The sequence below is a fragment of the Xenopus tropicalis genome, chromosome 1 (genome assembly GCF_000004195.4).
Source record: "Xenopus tropicalis strain Nigerian chromosome 1, UCB_Xtro_10.0, whole genome shotgun sequence".
Taxonomy (NCBI): Eukaryota; Metazoa; Chordata; class Amphibia; order Anura; family Pipidae; genus Xenopus; species Xenopus tropicalis.
Window position 1 is genome coordinate 59,187,192 of NC_030677.2, and position 19,008 is coordinate 59,206,199.

General features: G+C 38.7%; 1 protein-coding gene across 1 annotated transcript in view; it reads left to right on the forward strand.

Moving 5' to 3' along the window:
* frem3 (FRAS1 related extracellular matrix 3) overlaps positions 1-19,008 on the forward strand; it is a 49,759-nt gene that overhangs the window by 16,156 nt on the left and 14,595 nt on the right. The window contains exons 3-8 of the mRNA XM_002940081.5: positions 2,053-2,199; positions 4,243-4,473; positions 5,751-5,876; positions 7,575-7,823; positions 17,538-17,687; positions 18,279-18,488. Of these exons, the coding sequence (XP_002940127.3) occupies positions 2,053-2,199; positions 4,243-4,473; positions 5,751-5,876; positions 7,575-7,823; positions 17,538-17,687; positions 18,279-18,488 (1,113 nt within the window). The remainder of the gene's footprint in view (positions 1-2,052; positions 2,200-4,242; positions 4,474-5,750; positions 5,877-7,574; positions 7,824-17,537; positions 17,688-18,278; positions 18,489-19,008) is intronic.

Here is a 19,008-nt window from a genome sequence, read left to right on the forward strand (position 1 = left end):
ATTCTATAACCTTATTGTTGAGCCTGTCCACTGTATAAATATTATGTAGACCAGTGGACCCACTATATTAACAGATACTTCCATAGGCATTGGGGTACCTGTCACTGCAAAGTGCTTTAGGGAAGCTGAGTATGAGGGCTCTGCCATCCCACCGGCAAAAATGTAAGTCGCCGGTGGGATGGCACACGCGGCGACGCGATTTCGGCAAATCGACGAAAATGCCTCGTGAGCCAACTTCGCCGATTTGTCGAAATCGCCTGCGCAGCGTGTGCCATCCCACCAGCGACTTACATTTTCACCGGTGGGATGGCAACTCGGGGAGATTAGTCGCCCGCGAAATTCAGAATAATCTATTGCTTTCTTATGTGTGTAGAAGACTAATAAGAGGTAGAGCATCTCACAGCTACTAAGTGAAGATTTTAGTACAGGTATGGGATCCCTTATCCGGAAACCCGCTATCCAGAAAGCTCCGAATTACGTAAAGCCCGTCACCCATAGACTTCATTTTAATCAAATAATTTTGAATTTTAAAACTGATTTCCTTTTTCTCTGTAATAATAAAACAGTACCTTGTAATTGATCCCAACTAAGGTATAAATAATCCTTATTGGATGCAAAACAATCCTATTGAGTTTAATTAACGTTTTATTAATTTTTTAGCAGAGTTAAGGTATGGAGATCCAAATTACGGAAAGACCCCTTATCCGGAAAACCCTTGGTCCCGAGCATTCTGGATAACGGGTCCTATACCTGTACTTAGATGCTGGTGATGTGGTAGTAGTTTGGACATTTGAATCCAAGTTTGGAAGATATTTTTTCTGGTGATTAATATATCCCTTTTGGTGGCATATAATTTGTTGACTCTATAAGGCAAGACTTATAGAGAGAACTTGTCTGTATCTGTATTATTACTGGTAGTGTGTCTGTTGTACAGATTATAACTATTTTGATTTTTTTTTATTTACAATATTCATTTTTAAATAATGGCATTTAAATGACACATAAATGAGCTTTAAAATAGGTGTTGAGAAGCAAGTAAAGGTTGTTTAGTTTGCCATTAGCTGCCCCCATTAGGTGACGACAGGGAATAAGGGCTCAGCAGAGAAAGTAAGTCACTATTCAGTAAGCTTAAAGTGTCTCCCATTAATCACAAGTTATACATCCATCAGCTCCACCTAATAAAAGGCTTGTAGCGGCAAGACTGACATGGTCTGCTGTTTGTTCTAGTATAGTGTTTAAATATTGTAAAAGAACAAAGTGAATTTGCTCATTGGGATGTCACAATTCCAGCTATGCTTGGTACACCATGCCTTTCTGTGTCACTAATAGAAAACAATATATCACTCAGAAGTTGTCATCCTCTTGTAACCTTACAGGCACAGGTGGTCTATGGTAACTCAGGGTGCAGTTAGAAAATTGTCTTTCCTCATTTTGTGAGCAACAGTTACCTTACTGCCTTATCTATAAATATCTTTGTCATTTCTTGCCTGATACTCTGTGTTTTAGTGTGCACAGGTTCCTAAACACATTTACTAGAAATGTGAACATTTTAATTAGCAGTGCCTCTACCTTTATGGATTTTATGTTCAGTGGTCATTATTATTTACAGTATATATGCTATCAGTCCCTGCAGGCAGTAAAGGGGTCACAAACACAGACATACTGTAGATGCAGAAACATAGACCAAAGTAGATATACATTATTGTTAGGAGACATCAGGGGGAAGGGCCTACTTGCAATACCTTTCAATTTGAAGGGCTGGTGGTTCTGGGAGTGTCTAATAGAACAGAGGAGGCTGTTTCAGGGGACAAGTGCAGCACAATATTGCAGTAAGAACACCATCGGAATATGGCATTTTTAATTTTCAAGATTTCTAAAGCATTTAAAAAAATAAGATATTAGTATGTTAAAAGTTATGAAGAATTACTTATAAGTGCTTGATTACAGTATGATTACAGTATAATTAAAACCGATACCGCAATATATATGTGTGTGTGTGTGTAATTCAGTGCTTCCTCAAATAACAATTTGTTTTATGTCTTTAAATTCAAGGGGGCAATAAACTAAGGAGTCAGCAATTTCGCCTGAACTGGGCTTGGATTTCAATGGAAAAAAGCCATTATACTGTAGACGAAGATTCAAAGTTTCTGGAAGTGACACTTAAACGAAGAGGATACCTTGGAGAGACATCTTTTATCAGTATGTATCTAAATTTCATCTGAGTTGGATAACAGTAACTCAGAATTTGACAAATAGATAGATAGAGATATAGAAAGAGAGAGAGAAATAGATAGATAGATAGATAGATAGATAGATAGATAGATGGATGGATGGGTGGATGGATGGATGGATGGATGGATGGATGGATGGATAGATAGATAGATAGATAGATAGATAGATAGATAGATAGATAGATAGATAGATAGATAGATAGATAGATAGATAGATATGATAGATAGGTTGATAGAACATACACCAAAGGCAGACCAAAAGCCTTTGCATTTGATCCCTGCGAGAATTGCCAGAAGGATTGAGATTTCCTGTACTGAATGCTAATCTACAGTTCCTTTGAAACCTTACACCTTTCTGTGCATGACCGATCAAGAAGTAGTAGCAGGGATTTTGAACTGTAGTCATAAACAGATGCAGATCTACTTTACGTCGTTCCTCCTTTGTCACATGACCACAATTAAGGAATGGATATTAATTTAAAAAGTGCTTAAAGTGAATAATACATGAAAATAAAATGCAAATAAAAAAACAAATAACAAATAAAACAATATAAATACACAAATTTGTTAAATATTAGTAATTTAAACATGTTTTTCTTTTTTCATCTCTTTTAAAATTGTTCATTTTTGTGCTGTTCTATTGGAAGTGCTAAATATGAACTAGTTTCCCATCTCACACCATAAAGCGTCTCTCAGGTATCAAATGTTCCCATTAGTTGAAAAAAAAGAGGACTTAAATATAACTAGCTCTTTTCTCTACCACGGGAGGCTTAACGTGTTATATTATCTCAGAGGAGAGGATCCAATGACTTTAAATAGTCAGGTTCATTTCCCAGACAATCAGGAGTAATACTATATTATAAGGAAGGCACAAGGAACATTTATGACAATAGTTATCTTTTGATTGCCTTACAATGCAGCAGACAGAGGGTGTACAACTGCTGGCACTTGATAAAAGAAGGGCACTAGGTGGTATCAGTGTAATACAAAGCAGCAGACAAATGTGACACGGTAATGTGCACCTTTATTTGCAACAGTAACAATAAGAAGGATAAATACAGTTACACCATTCTACATTTATTATTTATTTGTATTTATTAGCCTTTATATAGCACTGGCACATTTATGTATCACCTCACAGGGCTTATTCACAGCCTCAGTGGAGCTTACAGTCTCATGTCTCTTTATATTATACAACACAGTTTCATTAGGGAACTCAAGGGTACTCACCACTTGCACTGACCAAGGGTAACTGAAGGGCATCCAAAGTGCTTTATACCCCTGTACCCCCTTACACTGCAGCCCATTCATTCTCAGTTACAAGTCTTTGCTGCTCCAAATCTCATGCAAAACTTTGTGCCTGGGTACAAATACAGGGTTGAATGGTGAACTGTGGGCAAAAATATGTGATACTTTGAACCTGTTTTCTGCACTTCTCCCCGGGTTAATAAATAAACCCCTTATTATACAACATTTTGATTATTTATGTGGATACTACTATATCCTCTTAGATACTGTATGGTGCAATGGTTTTTCTAATAGACCGAGGAGAAAATATGGCTTGTGCACAATCAATGCCATATTCTGGGGCCTTCAGTGTCTTCTTATAGTGTTATGGCTGGCCTTTATTTACATTTATTTTATATTTGTTTATTTTGTACATTCTATATGGTCTCAAATATAAGATTTGTATATGATTTTTCCTTACATTTTTATTACACCATGTGTCAGTTTATTCTCAATTTATTTTTGCATAATCCTATGTTCTGCTACATGTCCACAGAATACTAAGAAGTATTAGTTCTGCGACCCTTTTACTGGATAAAGTCAATATATAGCCTAGAAGAACAGTGTTCTCTTTTTTCTCAGTTTTTATTTCAACAGCAGCATTTAATAAAGCCACACAAACATGATATGAACCTCATGCAAGGAAGAACCAAAGTAACACAAATATGTAATCTGAAAAGCAATAAATGCATGTATAGTCTCATAATGACTCCGTTTCATTTAGGCATCACTACAAAAGATGGCACAGCAACCAAGGATAAAGACTTTAAAGGAAAAGCCCAGAAGCAGGTTCAGTTCAACCCCGGGCAGACTACAGCCACATGGAAAGTGCGAATTCTTGCAGATAATGAATATGAGAATTCTGAGACATTTCATGTTATCTTATCAGAACCTGTTATGGCTGCCCTTGAGTTTCCAATAGAAGCAACAATTGAAATTGTAGATCCAGGTGATGGTAAGTAGACCTCAGTTTTATTTAACATATTTGGAATGAAGGTAAGATTATTAGAACATCAAGATATACAAATAGATACATATTTTATGACGTGATGAAAATGTAACCAGATTTTCCATGACAATGATGGGGTGAAGATTAACCCTTTGTATGCCTTAGGGCTCTGGCACACGGGGAGATTAGTCGCCCGCGACAAATCTCCCTTGTCACAGGCGACTAATCTCCCCGAGTTGCCTTCCCCTGCCATCCCACCAGCAAACATGTAAGTCGTCAGCGGGATGGCACACGTGGCGGTGCGATTTCGGGAAATGGCGAACATGGAGTTTTGTCGCGGGCGACTAATTTCCCCGTGTGCCAGAGCCCTTAAAGGCTAAGACACACAGAGCTGCTTGTCATGGCTACTAAACGCCATAGACTATACTGAGATTTGCCTCTGCTAAAACACACCTAGAGACGGTTATCAGTAATTACAATTATTTTCTATTTTGTTGCCACTACAAATAGCTCCATGTGTCAATGCCCTAAAGTGTTTAGTGGTATATTTATAGTATGTGGAAAGGTGGCAGAGATTTTATGGGGGGGCGAATAAGCCTTTACTCATAAGAACTACATCAAGATCATTAAATGTAGCTAAAGTCCTAATAATCAGATTGTCTACAGACATGACAAAAGCGCTTAGACTCTTACAGTCATACCCATAAAATAAATATGCATAAAAGACAAATGCTGACTGTTGTCTGACTGCTGTCACAGATCTTATCGGTATAAATGAAGCAATCTCTCACATCTATGAGGTACCAGGCCCGAACTGGGATTTAAAATAGGCCATGGCATTTCAAGTACACAGAGACCCAAACAGCCCAATAATTAGTGACTGTCTATGGCATCTTATATTATCCCCTTTAACATTTGCCAGAATCCACAGATTGCCAGTCTGAGCCTGTGCACAGGAAACAATCAGTGTTTTTATTCTTTTAATTAGTCCCAGTGCATATAAACAGCTTTATATCTGTGACTGAGGAATAATGACTGGCAGGTATGGTTCTGGGCTTCAGGTCCCTTTCTCGTTAATCTGCTTTGCCTTAATTCTGAATCCCTGGTTATTTGTCCTGTTAATAATACATGAAATTAGAAAAAAAATCACTGGGTTGAAATTAGTACACATTTTTGTCTTTTTATGGCTTTTGTGTGCCCGCTAAATAATATGATGCGATTGTGATACATCATCTAAGATTTTTATTTTCTATAGTGACAAATGCCTTATTTCAATTTTTCAGAGTCCACTGTTTACATACCGCAAGCAGAATACAAGATAGAGGAAGATATTGGAGAACTGATAATCCCTATTAAAAGATCAGGCGACATAAGTCAAGAACTTATGGTAGTTTGTTCAACGCATCAAGGTAAGGCTCTTAAACAGATATTCTGATAAGCAGTATTCTTTAGTTAATATTGACTGACACTTATTCCTAATTATATTTAAGGAAACAGTAACACCAAAAAATGAAAAGGTATCGTAGTAACTAAAATATAATGTACTATTGCCCTGCAGTGGTAAGTTGTGTGTTTGCTTCAGAAACTCTACTATAATTTATAGCAAAGCTGCTGTGTAGTACAGGTTACACAGCAGATAATGAATAAGCTCTGTAAAAGATCTTTGTATTCTACAGAGCTTATCTGTTATCAGCTATGTAACCTGTGCATTTTCTCCCTTTTCCAGCTTGAATGGCTGCCCCATGGCTTCACAGCAGCTTATTTATATAAACTATAGTAGTGTTTCTGAAGCAAACACACAACTTTTACAAGTGCAGGGCAGCATTGTAAGTTGTTCTTTCTCTGTATAAAGATTAGCAAAAAATACATTCAAATATATATATAATATATATATATATATATATAACTATTATAACACCATGGTAGTATATTAACATTTTTAAAACAAAATCCAAGTTTGCCATTGAGCCCTGAGCAGTGATGTGCAGAGACGATGTAGAGGATTTTGTTTCATGTTGAAGAGTTTAGACATCTCTTAGCTAATGGGGACTTGTGATAGCAACATTCTACATGCTCTATGAGCAGGAAAAATAGGAGCTTTTTCTCTTTATGAGAACTCATTCAGTGTCCCTTTTAAGTCTTCAATACCATTTTCTTACTCTTCTGCGGCCAATGCACTGGGGAAGATCTGAGTGCTTCAAAGAGATTAAAAGGTCGTCCGTGCCTCATTATTCCTGCAGTTGTTGGGATTATAACTTTTGTTATATTCTTTTGTGCTAATTTGAAGAGCATCATTAAAGTGACCTAGGACTGTGTACCCAATAGATTAGTGTCATTATAAATACTAGTAATAGATAGAAATGCCATCTATTAACTCAAATCATTGCTATTTAATATTATTGGATTTAGCTAACCTTAGGAAATTGTAAATATTGCTTTTAGTAGAAATGTTGCAATTTTATCTCAAAACAACAATTTTAATTTTTGTTCATGGAGTAGGAAGAATAAAATAAAATGTGGTATACACCACACTTACATATAGAAAAAATTGTATAAGCTAAAGTTTCAAAATATCTAGTTCAGCAAATAAGCATTCACCCAAAATCTTACCATAACTGGCTGGTCACCCCATCATCTGCTTTGGGACTCTATGAATGGCTAGCCTATAATTTGGTTGCTGCTACTACTACTACGTAGAGTTGACCAAAATGCAAGTTATTATTATTACTGGCTTGAATGAAAAACACCCTACATGGTTGTCAGCAGGGGACTGTCACCCAAAGCTTGGGTTTTCTAGGGCTTTAATGTGGTGCCTTAGCCCTTAAAGAACTTGTAAGATATTAGATATTCCTAGAGAATAGGTATGCTGACCAGTTCTTATGGCTAGCAACCCTGTGTCCTTTCTGTTATTGACTTTAAGCCAAATGTAACTTCTAGGTTCCTTAAGAACCAACCCTTTACTCTTCCTATGGGAGTGCTTATGGAATGCATCCTAGCACCAGGACCCATACTTTGTCCTGTGTGCCCAAGGGGCCCCGTTTTTATTACATTACCACACACCAGCTATCTTAACTGCAATAAACCTATTATATTTGTCTTCCAAATAGGTACAGCTACAGGCACTGTTCCCTCCTCTGTATTGTCCTACTCTGACTACATCACACGTGCAGATGGACACACAAGTATTATTCGCTTTGACAAAGATGAGACTGAGAAAAACTGCCGTGTTATTATCATTGATGACTCCCTGTATGAAGGAGACGAGACATTTAATGTCAGCCTTAGTATGCCCATGGGAGGACAGCTGGGAGAATTTCCAAGTACTAAAGTGGTTATCCTTGCTGATACAGATGATGGTAAGAAAACCTTGATAAATTTATTTATAAAAAATGGAATTCAGTTCATTAGGCAACAACTACAGGTATGGAATCCCTTATCCAGAAACCCATTATCCAGAAAGCTCTGAATTACAGAAAGCTTGTCTCCCATAGAGTCCATTTTAATCAAATAATTCAGATTTCCTTTTTCTCTGTAATAATAAAACAGTACATTGTAAATGATCCCAACTAAGATATATAATCCTTATTGGATGCAAAACAATGCTTTCGGGTTTAATTAACGTTTTATTGATTTTTTAGTAGACTTAAGGTATGGAGATCCAAATTACGGAAAGACCCCTTATCTGGAATACACTTAGTCCCGAGCATTCTGGATAATGGGTCCTACACCTGTATGTTCTATAACTGGGAACGTTATACATGTGTGTCTGTTTGTAAAGGCTACATTAAAAGCAGTAAAAATCACAGACCACAGGGAAGCCAATGTATCAAATTTCTACATTTTCGAGTGTTTGGTCTAATGAGATAAAACTCTAAAAACTTGAATGTGTGCTTATTTATTTGAATGTCAAAAGCCTTTTTGCTTATACTACTCCCATTGACTTCTACATGAACTTGCCAGCTTTAAGATCTCAAAATTTTATATTCAAGGTTTTTTAATATTTTTAACATATATTGAAATGTAAGTTTCAGAAACTCGAATTTGAATTTGCGATTTTGCCACAAAAACCTTGAATAGCATTAAAAAATTGAATTCAGTGTAGATAAATGACCCTCACATGTATTATTTAAAAATAAGATACTTCTATAAATGGGAAGAATTACAGAATCTAGTAAATAATGCATAAAGTTGTTTTTTTTATCAGCTAAAATAGTGACGTTATAACAGTAGCTTCAGTCAAAGATGACCCCTGCACAGGTCTCTGGTTTGGCCTGATTTTGAAGTCCTGTGAAGTCCCATCTAAAGGTGCCCATACACTATAAGATCCGCTCGCTTGGCGATGTCGGGCGATATTGGGTAGCAAGTAACTAAAAAAAAAAAAATACGATCGTTTGGCTCTGGGGCCAAACGATCGGATTACATTTGTGGTTATGGGGCAGTCGGTTCGGGGACCGCATCAACGAGCCGATGCGGTCCCCGATCCGACCGGATTTTCTAACCTGGCCGATCGAGATCTGGCCAATTTCAGGCCAGATATCGGTCGGCCAGGCCGCTCTGTTCTGCCCATACACGGGCCGATTAGCTGCCGATATCGGCAGCTATAGTCGGCCCGTGTATGGGGACCTTAAGAGCAGTTGCTTGGGAGGCATAGATTGTTAAGTCTCTAAGTAGTAAGAAGGTAAAGGTTTGCCAATCTCCAGCAGTGCTACATACATTTGCAGTTTTGCACAGAAAGTAGGAATTCTATTTTATAAAATATAAATATTTTGCTCATCAGTTCAATGCTGGAAAGGTGCTGTGATCATAGTTTACTGCTGGGTAACACTAGGCTAGCATTCTATCATTTGCATGGAAATTTCTACTAGAAGAAAGGACTGGTTTACTTGAGTCTATTGATGGGATTTAACTCTAATGTACTTATAAAGAGTAATCATGTTCCCTCGTATGTGCCTTGTCCACAGAAAACAACCCCAACCTTGACAGTCTTCCATCATAGTATAATTCTTCCATTCCTTTTCCTTTTATGTAAATAAATAAAACAAATGAACCAGCTATGCATGCAGCATATACAAACCTCTTTATTAAAAGTTACATCTAGTGGATATTGCCCCTATAATAACAACTGACAGAGCTATAATGAGTACAAACAACCTAGAAATAAATCAAAAAGGTTTTCTATGTACAGAAAGAACAGTGGCAGACACATCATTAAGATTATCAAAGGGAAGCTAATGCTGTTACCTTTCTATATGAACAGGCAGGGGAGGAAAGAGGACTTAGGTACACAAAGAAAATAACTGTATTCCACCTAAAATACAGAGCTCATTTAGTGCTAGACCGGTAAATTGATAGAATCCACTTAGCAGATCAGGATCTCCTTGAGACGGAGCCAGCAACCCATGGCAGGTTCATGTCCCAAGCATTAATGGTATTAAAGATACAGAAACAGGATCATACAGCAGAGTAATGTGGCAGCCCTAACTTCTCTTAGGTCGGCATTAGATTATCCCTGTCAACAGCAAGGATTATCGTGAAACACTCTCTTTAATCAGCTACAGCTACTTTTACACTCTTTTAAAAGGGGAGAGAATTCATTTCCGTGGATGATTACTTCTACTATATATATACTAAACCTCGTTCATTCACTTACCTGTAATCTGAATAATTTCCTCATACCTCTTGTGCACCGGTCTTATTAAAGGGATGTAAGCTCAAAAATATAATTGGGCCAAATGAAATAAAAAATGTCATTCTTAGCAATACATTAATTATACATTCTCAGAGGGTTTAATGTTATTTGTAAATGTAATTACTTATGAAATCAGAATTTATTATTGTCTCTGCTCCTGACTTTAGGGCTGTGACAGACGGGGAGATTAGTCGCTGCGCAACAAATCTCCCTTGTCGCGGGCCACTAATCTCCTCTATATGCCATCCCACCGGCTAGAATGTAAATCGCTGGTGGGATGGCATACGCGGTGCCGAAAAATCGCCAAATCACTGCGCCGTGTATGTGATCCCACCGGCGATTTGGCATATCGGGGAGATTAGTCACCCGCGACAAGGGAGATTTGTTGCGCAGCGACTAATCTCCCCGTCTGTCACAGCCCTAATGTTGCATAATCAGCACTCCTCCAGCAAAGATACATCTGTTAGCGTCTTAAAGTCCCCATACACAGGCAGATAGTAGCTGCCGATATCAGCAGCTTATCGGCCCGTGTAGGGGCAGAACCGAGGGGATTGACCGACCGATATCTGGCCTGAAATTGGCCAGATATCGATCGGCCAGGTTAGAAAATCCAGTCGGATCGGGGACCGCATCGGCACGTTGATGCGGTCCCCGAACTGACTGCCCCATTGCCTTGTTTAGAATTCGATCGTTTGGCCCCAGAGCCAAACGATCGTATTCGCCTACATGTCCCCCAATATCGCCCACCCGTAGGTGGGGATATCGTCTGAAGATCTGCTCGCTTGGCGACATCAGCAAGCGAGCGGATCTTATAGTGTATGGGGACCTTTAGCCGGCTTGTGCTACAGTGTTTGAATAGTTAGAGCCAATTGGACAAAGATTAGACAAGAATAGACAAATAACTTTAAAATCTGTGAAAATGTCTAATTAAGGTATGTTTGAAAGTTGTGTATTATTACATTCAATTTCAATAGGCAAACTTAACTCTCTACCTTATTGAATGTTAGATTTCAGAACATTATTAAACAAGATGTTGGATTTATTTAGATATCCATATTTGCATTTATTCACTGGAGTTTTTGTGGTGTTTTATAAAATACAAATTATGACTGTGAGACAGACATTTTACTGTCTTTTAATTATTTCCCAAACTAGGTTTGGTATGTAAAACTGGTGTCTTTATCAACTCAGTTAATACGGATAATAAAAATGTACTTTAAAGCAAAGGAAGGATTAACCATTAGGCATAGCTAGGTTATCACCTAGGGGCTCATGTGATCAGGGGGCCCATCTAGCAATAATTTTTCAGTTCTCTTTCGTATCTGTTTTAGTTATTGTTATTTGTGCTGGCGTGTGTGTGCGTGCCCAAGGTATGTGTTCAGCCAAGCTCTCATCCCTCTATGCTGTGTTGTGTTGGGTTCAGCGCATGCCAGTGAAATCACCAACGCACCCTGAACCCAATATGGCATAGAGAGCTGAGAGCTTGCGCACACGCACTGCACGCCTACAACATAGCTATGTTCTTCCTATTCTTACATTCCCTCTGCAGCCCGGGCTTACATGCACAGTTCACTGAAAAGCTGGCTTTTTCCTTCAAAGTTTAGCTTTTTATTTAACTGTGGCTGCACACAGGCTCAGTGGCCACAGGGAATCCCTGGAAGACAAAAGAAGATGACATAGTCTCTCCTAGCATAGTACCCTGGGCTGGTGCAGTTTTCAGCAAACAGAAGCACCACCTGGGGTCTCAGGTAAGTGATTGTAGTCAATTATAGTAAATTGGCACCCCAAGTGCATATACCTTTCCTCATTTCTGCCGTACTGCAAGGCATTAGATTTAGTTGAGTAGAAACAATTGTCCACTTGGGTGATCACATATTTTAAGACTACTGAACAATTAGGAGAATTGTTCACTCCTTAAATTGATACAATAACATTCTTTTTCATTTATGTCCCTTATGCTGACTTTACTTCCTACCTTTAGCTGGGTATCAGTAATGACACATATTATTTCTTGTTAGCAACATAACCCCAGAATACCTTAAGAAATAAGCTGCCCGGGTCTTCTACCTCTGCTTAATCCCCTGAATGGACAACACACATCTTAACAAAAGACTCATTTAAAGGGCAAGGCAAAAGAGGTTTACACATCCTGTAGGCAAACAAAGAAAGCACGGTTCCCAAGGCCCCTTTCATAGACCCCTTTGAGGATTAGTGTAAAAGACTCTCTTTCACCGATGACAAGGTAAAATGAGAGTATGTGTAGACGAGTGATATCACAGGCCACACATTGCATCTGCCAGGTTACATGAGGATAGACAAATTACATCCTTCATTTTACAATCAGCAGCTTTTCAGTAGGGCTTTATAGTGAATTTAGTACTTTGATGTCCACCCAGAATAATCTTTTATTTTGCATAATGAAAGAAAATGTAATGCAATACAAGTTATTTGTAAATGAAATCCCTTTCTGTCCTGTGCCATTGCCTTCCCTAAATTTAAGTTCCCACAGTGCTTTGCACACTTTTGTTATATTGCTTCTTTACTGGTTTGTTAATTAAAGAATATGCAAGGCACTGTAGGAACCAGAGTTTTGGCTGAAGGGGGAACTTACTATACAGTGGGGATGATTTATAAACACTGGGTAAATTTATATCTGGGCAGTAACCCATAGCAACCAATCATTGATTATCTTTTATCAGCCAGCTGCAGGCAGAATAAAGAAAGCACACTTCTGATTGATAGCATGGGTTACTGCCCAGGTGCAAATTTCATAAATGACCCCCAGTATTGCAATGGTATGAGCAGTCGGAGAGAGGAGGGAAATGTAAGAGGACAGACATGTACATATAGCAAAATTGATTTAATTTATAATGTTAAGCTGCTCAGAATGACATTCTTTTAAACAAAGACGGGCCAGGGCATTCGGGCGCCCTAGGCAACCTGGCCACCACCTCGTCCTCTACCCTGACCCCCGTGTGTGTGAGTGGTGAGCGCACATATGCACACTGACATCGGAAGGGGGGGAGCAGGGTGACCAGCGGCAGCAGGGGTAAGAGATCCTAGACTGGGGGTAGGTGGAAGAGGTACCTACATAGCACCCCACACTGTTGTGCCCTAAGCAGTTGCCTCTTCTGCCCACCCCTAGTTTTGGCCCTGTATTTAATGGATCCTTTCAAATATGAGACACTGAGAACTAACACTGAGACATACACAAGTCAATTTCCAGTTTCAGTTCTTCATCTAGAAGCACTGTCTGGCTTCTCTTGGCCAAGGTCCTCTAAGTAAAATAACTTTTTTTAGTATATTCTTTTCTTTGTTCTTATGCGACTCCGTACCTACACTCTCTGCTTGTTCATGAAGTGCATCTGTGACCCAAGGCTATTCATGTTTGGTTCCCACCAGGCCAATCCACACTGAGGGCATGTATAGATTTGTTGAGGGCTGCTATCTGCCATATAGTTCTTCTGAGCAAGGGCAGTTCAAAGCTTTAATCCCTCAATTGCAGCATCTGTTCTTACAATTAGGCCAGTTTGGCAGTTCAGCAGCTATTTGTTAGCTATATAGGCTTATTTACCCTGCCAGGAAGTGCTTTGAATGACAGACAGGAATATGAATAGGAGAGGGCCTGCATAGGAAAATAAGTAATAAAAAGTAACAATAAAAATAAAATTGTAGCCTCGCAGATCAATTGTTTTTAGCTGTCGGGGTCAGTGACCCCCCATTTAAAGTTAGAAAGAGTCAAATAATTAAAAAACTATAAAAAAATAAATAATGAAAACCAATTGCAAAGTTACTAGAAATAAGGTGTTCTATAACATACTGAAAGTTAAATTACCCTTCTAAGTGAAAGCTTTAGCTTAGTGTATACCGTATATACTCGAGTATAAGCCGATCCGAATAAAAGCCGAGGTACCTAATTTTACCTAAGAAAACTGGAAAAACTTATTGACTCGAGTATAAGCCTAGGGTGGGAAATGCAGCAGCTACTGCTAAATTTCAATAATCAAAATAAATACCAATAAAATTACATTAAATGAGGCATCAGTGGGGCATATGTTTCTAAATATTTTTTTACAAAGAAAAACAGTAAACTAGCTCTGTAAGTGGAGAAGAAGGTCAACAAAAACAATATGGTATTAACAATGATGCCTTAAGAGTACTACCCCCTTAGCTCAATCAGCAACCAAGCTAAAACACAAAGAGTTAAAATCCTTCAAAACTATGGTTTATATAGAATATAAAGTGCAATATCTAGTGCAGAATGGGACAGGTGAGAACGGTAGATGAAGATGAATTTGGGAGCGGGCCAGGGCACTGGAGGGTCTGGTTGCGATTGGCCTAATTTGCACACAAATGACAGAGGGTGCTAGTCTGGAGGGACCCATGGCACCCGACTCAAGTATAAGCCGAGGGTGACTTTTTCAGCACATTTTGGGTGCTGAAAAACTAGGCTTATACTCGAGTATATACAGTACTTACCCTGCATGGCTATATTGTTACAATGAAACATAAAGAGGGGGATGGGTTGTAATGTGCAATGTGAATTTGCCTGCCTACCCTCTGCCACCTTTGCTCAAATTGATCACATTTTACAGTTCTGTTCTGTTGGATTGACAAATACATATATAATACATAATTCAGATCAGTGGACTCTAATGAAACAGTGCCCTTTGATAGACAAATATTTATTACATGTTGAAATGCTTGCTTTGCTGTAAGAAAGATTACCATTTAATTAAAGAATCTGTTAAATGGTATGTTAAACCCCTATTTTTCTGTAAATCATTATCTGCTGGGAACCATCTGAGAAGTACTTCTTGTTCAGCTTGTGCTATCCTGCCTTAAATACATACATACTACAGGTACATGGTAAATGACCCCAGAATGTTCACTAAATTACTAGATCATTTGTTATAAATGAGCACCACTGCCTTTATAGGAAAGAACACTTTATCCTGCAATAGTCCTTATATGTAATATAGATACCTGTATATATAGTAACAAATCATATTCCAAGCTTAATAGGGCATTGTGGTGCTGGTGCTTTTTCCTGTAATGCTTTTTGTATTTCAAGGTATTTTAATGACCATATTGACATGAATTCTGTCAGAGGTAGTGACCCATATGCTTTTGCAGTGCTATCTTGGTCTTGACTGGCTTGCACTAGTGCAAGATGAACTGGTATAGACGGTAGCAGTGGTATGGGCCCACTCCTTGGCTGCCTCAAAGTCACAAATACCAACAGTCACATTTTTACTGATAATGAGTTGAAAGTAGATTTTTAAACATTTTCTTCTTCTTATCCATACTACTATTCCTCAAGGACATTATGAGGTGGAGATTTGGGGGTTATTAGTACTTAGTAAATTTTCTTTGTTATCATTGCTCAGAGCCCCAGGAATAAGAGGGCTGTTACTGGTCTACCTCATGTACCGGAGATCTGCACGGCTCATATTTCACTTTTCCATTTATATTCTAAATCTATTTTAGCAACACGCCCATTACCTTATGTTCATCTGTCAGTAATACAATCCCCATCATTATACAGCTTTCCCAATCAACCTGTATCTTTAATGAACTCATGATACTGGTTATAATTGGCTTATTTTTGGTAAAGGGCAGCACTGGAATGATCCCAAAAGCAGATCTTTTTTACATTTATAGACTATATTTGATAGATGATGAAATGCGGAATACATGCCTGGCGAAAAAAATCATTATTGCACAGCACAGTGTGTTCGACTATATGAAATTGTGCTGAGCTCAATTAGATGCAAGTACCTTTAATGAAAGTGATTTTAGACTCACTGTGGGGAAAAGCACAAGTTACCCACTGCGTCTGCAGACGTAAATAAGCCCTATTGTTTGTATGTACTTCAGAACAGTGTGTAATAATGATGAAAGGATGATTGACTTTCATTATGACAATATCTAATACAAAAATCATATATTTTTTTTTATCAGAACAAGGGTTTTTATTAAATGCTTACCCATTTTTAAATTAAAAGGAAATAATCTAATAGCAGCCCTTTTGCTTTATGACTTGTATGGAGATGAGTTTAGAGAGTAAGTCACAAGAGCTTTACAGAGCTTTATATTTTAAACCTGAGTAACATAAAAAGGCTTTAATTGAATGTAATATATAGTATTCCCTATACTTCCCAAGAACGCTGTTGAATCCTTTGGCTTTTGTGACAGCCTTAACTTAACCTATAGGGGCCGATTTACTAATCCACGAACGGATCGAAAGCGTTTTTTTCGTAATGATCGGTATTTTGCGATTTTTTTTGTCGCCGTCGCAACTTTTTTGTAAATTGACGCAACTTTTTCAGAAATTGTCGCAAGTTTTTCGTAGCCGTTACCACTTGCGCGAATTGTCGCGACTTTTTCGCCGCCGTCGCGAAAAAATCGTACTATCGCGCTGAGTACAAAAGTTTTGGATTCATTCAAGCTTCAGTATCGTGACTTTCCTTGGGCCAGGTTGGAGCTGCAGAATGCCATTGAGCCCTATGGGAGACTTTCCTTGGGCCAGGTTGGAGCTGCAGAGTGCCATTGAGCCCTATGGGAGACTTTCCTTGGGCCAGGTTGGAGCTGCAGAGTGCCATTGAGCCCTATGGGAGACTTTCCTTGGGCCGGGTTGGAGCTGCAGAGTGCCATTGAGCCCTATGGGAGACTTTCCTTGGGCCGGGTTGGAGCTGCAGAGTGCCATTGAGCCCTATGGGAGACTTTCCTTGGGCCGGGTTGGAGCTGCAGAGTGCCATTGAGCCCTATGGGAGACTTTCCTTGGGCCAGGTTGGAGCTGCAGAGTGCCATTGAGCCCTATGGGAGACTTTCCTTGGGCCAGGTTGGAGCTGCAGAGTGCCATTGAGCCCTATGGGAGACTTTCCTTGGGCCGGGTTGGAGCTGCAGAGTGCCATTGAGCCCTATGGGAGACTTTCCTTGGGCCGGGTTGGAGCTGCAGAGTGCCATTGAGTCCTATGGGAGGCTTCCAAAATCATGCGGAAAAAAAATCAAGTCGGAAAGGTTTGCCCGCCGTTTACGAGCGCTCAATACGGAAAAGTCGCGACAATTTGCGCAAGTCGTAACGGCTACAAAAAAGTCGTGACAATTTGCGCAAGTCATAAAGGCTACCAAAAAGTCGTGACAATTCACGAAAAAGTCACGACGGCGACGAAAAAATCGCAAAAAATACAAAAAAGTCGCAAAATGTTTGTTTCCAATCCGATTTTTTCCCATTCGGGATTTGGATTCGTGGATTAGTAAATCAGCCCCTTAGTGTTCAGCTACTTTAAAAATAAAATATTTAATGTACAGAAAAAATGTCAGAGTTAGGTTGACTAATTAAGTAAAATACACCCATTTTTTCTCTCCTTGTACACAGAGCCAGCCTTCTACTTTGCAGATACAGATTATCATGTTGATGAGAGTGCTGGGTATGTTGAAGTTCGTGTTTGGAGAACAGGGACAGATCTGACCAAAGCAGCCACGGTCACTGTGCGTTCCAGGAAAAGCGAGCCTCTGTCTGCAGAAGGTGAGCCCTACTCTACAGCACAAGGACTTAATAGTACTTTAATTAGGTATAAAAGAATAAATAACCTGTAAAATTCTTAAATAACATTTGCATGAAAAGTGCACAAATGCTATGGTTATTTCCAGAACATTATTAATACAGGTATCGGACCCCTTATCCGGAAACCCCTTATCCAGAAAGCTCCGAATTACGGAATGCCTGTCTCCCATAGACTCCATTTTAATCAAATAATTCAGAATTTTAAAACTGATTTCCTTTTTCTATGTAGAAATAAAACAGAACCTTGTAATTGATTCCAAATAAGATATAATTAATCCTTATTGGATGCAAAACAATCCTATTGGGTTTAATTAATGTTTTATTGATTTTTTAGTAGATTTAAGGTATTAAGATCCAAATTACGGAAAGACCCCTTATCCGGAATACCCTTGGTCCCGAGCATTCTGGATAATGGGTCCTGTACCTGTACTAGGAATCATATATTTATAGAGCAAGAGATTTCAAAATGAATTACAAATGTTGCATCATGGCAAATGTGTGTAAAAGACGAAGCTGCTTCAAAAAAAATTTTACTCTTTTCTTTTTGCCCAGCTGGAACAGATTATGTGGGTATCAGCAGAAACCTTGATTTTGCCCCTGGTGTAACCATGCAGAGCTTCCGAGTAGTAATTCTTGATGATCTGGGGCAGCCTTCTCTGGAGGGACTTGAGAAATTTGAATTGGTTCTTCAAATGCCCATGGGAGCAGTATTGGGGGAGCCCAGCAAAACAACTGTGACCATCAATGATACCATCTCTGACTGTAAGGAACACTGTGATATTTCTTCAGTTATTTAGTATAAACAATGAAAAGTAAGACCAAATGTGCAGATAACATAATATAAAAGAATTATATATGTAATTTACAAATGCACTGAATCCATTTTTGCTGGATTCCACTAAATTCTGAATCTCCCATAAAGGATTTGGTCGAATCCTGAATCTGAAATCTATTTGCAGATGCAAAGCCCTTGGGGGAAAAATATTTCCATGGAAAAGTGCCATCTATTTCTGTAATCATGTGATCTAAAGTCACATAATTTTAAGGGTTCATGTTTGGTTTGGCCAGGCACTTGGATGCAGCATATAAATCCTGATGAAAAATCTTGGATTTGCCTGAATCCCTAATGAAAAAACCCTAATATTGTAGGCAATTATAAATAATAAATGGTGCTGGTTTTACTTTGTTCTAAAAATTAACACTGTCTGTAAAAATGTCTGTAGGAGCTCCCTATAGATCCTATCAGGTCTCTCTCTGTGTTTCAAATGAGGGGTGGGTGTGC